Source organism: Carassius gibelio, chromosome A12 (genome assembly GCF_023724105.1).
Source record: "Carassius gibelio isolate Cgi1373 ecotype wild population from Czech Republic chromosome A12, carGib1.2-hapl.c, whole genome shotgun sequence".
NCBI lineage: Eukaryota > Metazoa > Chordata > Actinopteri > Cypriniformes > Cyprinidae > Carassius > Carassius gibelio.
Genome location: NC_068382.1, coordinates 16,140,084 through 16,146,375, shown reverse-complemented (window position 1 = coordinate 16,146,375; position 6,292 = coordinate 16,140,084). Strand labels below are relative to the sequence as shown.

Genomic DNA, 6,292 nt, shown 5'->3' with positions numbered 1-6,292 from the left:
TCTGCTTCTCAAAGAAATGAAAAAATATATTTAAGCAACAATAAAATTTTGTGAATTTAGAACAAAAGGCTATGATTTTAACCATCATTGCCATTTGAAAAAAAGAAAAAAATAGTTTAATATTGTGATACAGCACTTACTGTGTAAAGAGAAAGGTGTGCAATAAAATATTACAATACATGTACAAATTTGGTAAATATTGTTGACAAAGTAAACATTATACGGATTGCTGCAATGTGACCAGGTATAACTGAAATATTTTAATCAGAACTGGAACACTATTAGCAGTATTTTACCTATACTTTTGTGAAAGTCAAAGTTAGATGTAATAAAATTGCACAAATATATTTAAAAATAACTTGAAAGTGCAGTGTTCAAGGACAGTCCAGTTCATGTTTAAAAATGGCAATATGCAATCACAAACATATGAAAAACACTGAGGGCAAGTGACTGAAATAAAAATAGGGACTTAATTAATATTTTTACTGGGCCTCTCTGGAAACGTCTTGCTCTTCGTTGGTCTATATTTAGACCAAAAACTGCAAGAAAAGTATCTCCTCACCATCAGCTCGGTCTGTCCCTGTGCTGTCTGTAACACACTGAACTACACCCCCTCCCTACTCCCCAAAAACCTCCTGTCCTAAACACTGCTAGGATCTCACTCTTCCTGGGATGTTGAAGAGAGCAGTAGTATAGGTGGAATCCTAGCCAACCCTAAGAAACAGGATTAACCTCACCAGTTCTCCTGGGAACCTTTGATTCATTTGGTTTGTTTTCTGAAACATTGATTCTTTGGTCACAGGTAAGAAGAATTATTGTGCTGCTTGCTTTCCTGATTGCACAGGGAGAAATGCAGGTGATAAAATGTTAAAATGTCTCTTAATCTGGACAGGCTGGTACTGAAGGGTTAGATATATGTCGAGATGATTTATTGTTTGCAAACTATAAAAATGTATGTTATTCTTGGATAGAGCTGCCTCTAGCTGCATATCATAAATCACACATATCTAATAAACACTGACATGGACCGTCTTCACGTAACAATAAAATGATAAATTAATTATAAATAAACAAATAAAAAATAACTCTCCTACTTAAATGTATGTATATCATTGTTAATGGGTTAACTCTGAGGTCCTTACTGAACTATTATTATGAACTTGTTTACTTTTTAGTAAGTTCAAATGTAGAAATGTGTTCAATATGTCATTCATACTACTTCAGGCTTACCATTGCAACACTTCGGCAGGACATTTGAGGAATTTGCTGAATTTGCATTTAGTGTGCTAAAACAAAAAATACCCCAATTTGCAACAAGAGTCTGTGTTGGAATTTAAAGTTTGACCAGTTGACCATAATTTAAATATGGATTTTATGTTGTAAATGTTAGAATTAATCAGACACTTTAAATATTCAGTAAAGAAAAAAAAAAATACGAAGCCATTCTGGATCTAGAAATACTTTAGATGTCAAAAGCAGACAGATAAAATTAAATAACACACAAATCTAATGATAATAAAAAAATATTAAACAAACCTTGTAGTGTTTAAATAGGGAAGATGGCACAAGATGTCCTTCTTTCATAATGTTATGCAGGGTTAAAAGCATTTATGTTATGTGATAAATATTAATATTTATTGATTTATTGATATGCTTATATTAAAGTGAAGTCCTGGGGTAAAATAAGCACCTCTGAATTGGCATGTTGTTGCTAGTCTTTTTAGTTAATTTCATGTAATAATTATTTGAATTAGTTGAGACATAAGACTTGAAAATAATAAGATTATTAAAAAAAAAATAACTAAAAGAAATCTTTAAATTGATATCAGATACAGTAGACTTAATACATTTTAGGCTAGGTTTACCCCTGCCATTTTAGCATTCTGATAACCTATAATATTATTTTGGGTCATGCATGATCACACAAATTCACGCAAAATTCACACCTAAATATATTACAGTTTATCAGTGAATGCACATGAAATTTTTTTCCCCATCTTCAGATTTAATTTACTCCCTCAGATTGCAGTGATGCCTGTTTCTGGAACACCTGCTCCAAACAACAAGAGGAAGAAGCCTTTGAAAATCATCACAGATTTTTCAAACATCTCACAACATGGTCAGTGGCGTCTATTTGTCTCACACAAACACATATGTATTAGAAATACACGCACCATAACACTGGTTGAACGCTCACTTGAGATATCCTGACCAGATGAGTGTTGTAAATGTCACACTCAATCACCAAAGCCCTCATTGGTGTCTGGTGTCAACATAAAGAGCCAGAGCCAGATATGCCAAACAACCTCAAGGCTCTCCTCGAAGCGTAAATCCCCACTGAAAGCAACTTAATTTATTGCCATTGTAAAGTATGTTGAAGCAGAGCCTCAAAAAGAGAGAATGTACAGTACACACTTAGAATAAATGCACAGCTATACTGCAACTGACTTTAATGAGTGGCTGGGTCTCACTTTCTAAGAATAGTCACAATTTGAATTGTTTTTAATGCACTGTCATTGGATTCAGTGAAATGTCACATTTGAACTAGACCAGCATGTTATAATGTTCTTGTTTGTGTTGGAGTCATGGGCTATCAGTCCCACAATTTGAGGAGATGTTGTGATGCAGTTACTCATCCGCGCTTTAATAGAAAAAATACCTTGGTCATGTGAAGACTAGTGTAATGAGTGGTTAGCCTATGCAGTATGTATCTGGCCAATTATTCTGCTAATGAGAGGTAAATCTCAAAGACATTGTTAAACTGAGTGACTTCACTGCTCTCTTCTAATGAACAGCTCAGTTATTTGGTGCCATGTATTCATTTGTCTGTGTGTGAAGGCATGTTTGGTGTACTAGATTCTCCCACTTCATCTGCTTGGCAGTGTGCTCATAATGGGCAGTTTGTTTACAGAACAACATTATTGCGGTTGGCGTTTCAGAGCCAAATAAATTAACAGCAAAATTATTGCCAATATGAAGAGCTGTTCAACAGAGATTTCAAGCCGCTTAACTTCAAATAATTTCACTTCAGTCTGTTTCAGCAGACTGTCACGCATATACATATTGGGACATATATACAGTGTTTTTTGTAATGTTAAAACTGTTTGTACTTGCACTTAGTTCTAGTCTTCAAATTAGATTTTTATTATTTGCATCACTCTGCTCATCCATGTTGGCCTTTACCAAAAAGAAGGATACTTCAAGTTTATTTTATTAAGAAAATGTAAGTAAAGGTCAAGTATATTTTTAAGAATACTTTATGTAGTAAGTATACAAATATCAGTGTACTAGTAGTATACTTATATGTATACTTGTATACTTGTAAGCCCACTTTCTAGTATATAAAAGTATACTTTTAAGTATACCAGTAAGTATAACATTAGTACACTTTGAGTGCACAACTAGTTTACATCTATTTTTTAGTCTGTACTGCAACTATACTAAAAGTGAACTTATAAGTATACTGAAAGTTTACTAATTAAACACTTGTAGCAGTTTAAGTACACCTTGAAGTATAGTCTCAGTAAACTAGTTTAGTAGTTTTATACTGCAAGTATACTTGTAAGTTTTCTTTAAGTGTACTTTACATCATATTTTAAGTATTCTACTATATCCCTATTTAGGTATTAATTTGTACATATTTTGCTATATGAATGTCTGAACACACAAAACATCCAAAGAAAGAACTGGATATCTGCTTCTAAACAAAAACATTTTATTCTAGTGTCATGCCTAGAAAGAAAGAAATAATCAACATTTTGAAAAAAGGGGGGAAAAGTCTATGAATTGAATTCAGAATGATAATCAAAACGTAGGAGTTGATCAAGAATCCAAAGCTTGACAGTCATTACCTCTTCATGGGTCGACATGTTATCCCATGATGTTGCACAGTTTTGATGCTGTTTTGTGTCTGATCGTATTAGATTACATGTGGAGGCATCTGTTTTGGTTTCTTCTTCACTTGGGTTTTGGAAATTCTTTTGGACCTTTTCTAAATATTAGTCAATTATACTTAAATGTCATTAGTCAGTATATTTCTGAGAAGAACATAAGTAATTTCACAAAGTAATTACTTATTTAAAAGTACATTCTCAGACGCAGTCACTGTCTTTATGAGTGAGTCATTGAATCATTCATTCAACCCTCAATTTGCTTTGTATAACTTATAAATAAGATTCTTTATTTTTTAATTTTTTGCCAATCCCAAAGCTTACTCACACACACAGACACACACAGGGGCGCTGCACAAGATCCCGGGCCCTATGCATAGACAGTCCTAATGCAAAAACTTCGTTCTTTTAGACACAAGGAAATGTTTAGTGCTGTCAATTCCATCTTCATTTCAAAACCAGTTTAATTGCTTTAAAGGGACATGACATTGATTTCCACTGATTTTTCCTTCCCAACAACACTTGTCTTGACCAGACCAGCAAGATGAGGATTCTGCAGCTGCTGAACTGGACTTGGGGACCAAAATAAAAGCCCCTAAAGATGTGATCTTGGAGGAACTGTCTCTCATGAAGAACAAGGGCTCCAAAATGTTCAAGATGAGACAGCAGAGGGTGGAGAAATTCATCATCAGTGATGAGAACCTGGTCAGCAAAAGAGGCATGAGAAAAGCAAAAGCTTTGATAGAAAATGGTTTATAGCGTGATTCCATGATCTCAGGATCACAAAATCAAATCTGACGGTGGGATCAAGACCCCGACATCCAGCTAAAGGTTCTTCTATAAAGCTGAAAGGATTTGTTTTGCAACAGTAAACACCATTATACTACGTATTGCATGTCTACTTATCATATAAACAACTGAAGTATTAGTTTACGTTGTGAGAATGATTTTGTTATATGAGAATATCACATGTCATTACATCCTTCTCAAGTTAAAGCAGTGTTAAATGAACAGTATGCAGTATAACAAAATGATCTTCGTTTTGTTCCTCATACCTTTGTAGCTAAACCTCCAGAACCTGGCTCCTTCTCTGGGATGTGAAATGGCCACTTCACCCGAACCATCTCCCAAACCAGAGCCACCTCAAGGTTAACCTCACCTCAGACTATGTAATTTTTATTACAGCAGGGAAAGCATTCATGGGATGAATGTCTCATAACTAATATTTAGATTTTAGTTTTTATGTTCTTCTATGGTAGAGGAAGTAAAAGCTGAGGCAGAGAAGGAAAAGAGGCAACTTGAGTCTGTTAAAACATATGTATCACCATGGGAACGTGCTATGAAAAATGATGAGGAACTTAAAGAAACCATGAAGCTGAAAATGCCGGGGCCTAAAGTTCACAAGGAACTTCCCAAGTACAAGAGTTTCAACAGGTACTAATATCATTTTTTCAAAAACCCATCTTATGAGTAAAAAATAAACGTATCTTACACAGAAGCTACTCAGTTACGCTTTACCTGATCAACTTCTTGTTTGTGTCCAAAGAACGGCTCTACCCTTTGGAGGACTGGTGAAGGCCTCTCAGCTTGTCACCTTTGAGCCCCCAGAAGTCAAGATGACTGATGAAGAGCCACAGCAAGTGTCTGTATTGCAGTATAACCTTAGCTGTCGTCCTTCTTTCAACCGCACTCCGATTGGCTGGACGTGCAATGAGGAGCACAGCCACATCCACATGGAGCTGGAAAACCTCCCCTTTGATGGAGAGACTGACGACCTCTAAGAAACCTGCCCATCATATGTGAACAACATATACACAAAAAACAACATACATGCTCTAATGTGAAGGCCAAGTACACATGTGTAAGCACAAACACAAACCAGCAAACAGGGACCTTATGCACTCACACCCCAAAAAATATGACAAGAGAATGGAATCATCTTTGCCTTTTCTCGCATTGTTTTGTGTGCTGTTTACTTTGGAAACCCATCACTGCATGTTGTGATTAGCTGGTTCAACTGTTACCAGACACACTATGCCTAAATGACTGTACTGATATTTAAGATAGACATATGATAGACATATGACTAAATAATAAGCAAAAATTTAGCACTAAAATAAACAGTTATACCTAAACAGAATATGGTCTGTTTTCTTATATAAGCAAGCAATCTGTTTGTGTTCTTTATTAATAATATTTTTCATCTTTGTTCAGCAGCTGATCCTCACATTCTTAAGAGCTGGAACTTTCCAGAAATATAGTTCAAATTATGTTACATTACACTCAAACAAACAAATAAAAATAAGAAACAAATAATTCATAAAAATAAACATAGATATTAAATACATTTTATCTAACATAAGCATGCAAAGTTGCTCATTTTAAATAGAGCTTTTTATTCA

The 6,292-nt window shown here is 34.7% G+C and overlaps 1 protein-coding gene across 2 annotated transcripts; it reads left to right on the top strand.

Annotated features, from left to right (window-relative positions):
* The first annotated feature begins 648 nt into the window (after window positions 1-648).
* LOC128025775 (myozenin-1-like) lies at window positions 649-6,030 on the top strand. 2 transcript variants are annotated; one of them, XM_052612303.1, is made up of 6 exons: window positions 649-802; window positions 2,023-2,119; window positions 4,426-4,595; window positions 4,966-5,038; window positions 5,150-5,324; window positions 5,437-6,030. In XM_052612303.1, exons 2-6 carry the CDS (start codon window positions 2,032-2,034, stop codon window positions 5,669-5,671), a joined length of 741 nt encoding a protein of 246 aa, XP_052468263.1. In that variant the 5' UTR covers window positions 649-802; window positions 2,023-2,031; the 3' UTR covers window positions 5,672-6,030. The 2 variants fall into 2 exon arrangements, with proteins under 2 accessions (XP_052468263.1, XP_052468262.1); XM_052612302.1 differs by having other exon boundaries at window positions 4,954-5,038.
* Window positions 6,031-6,292: the final 262 nt, after the last annotated feature.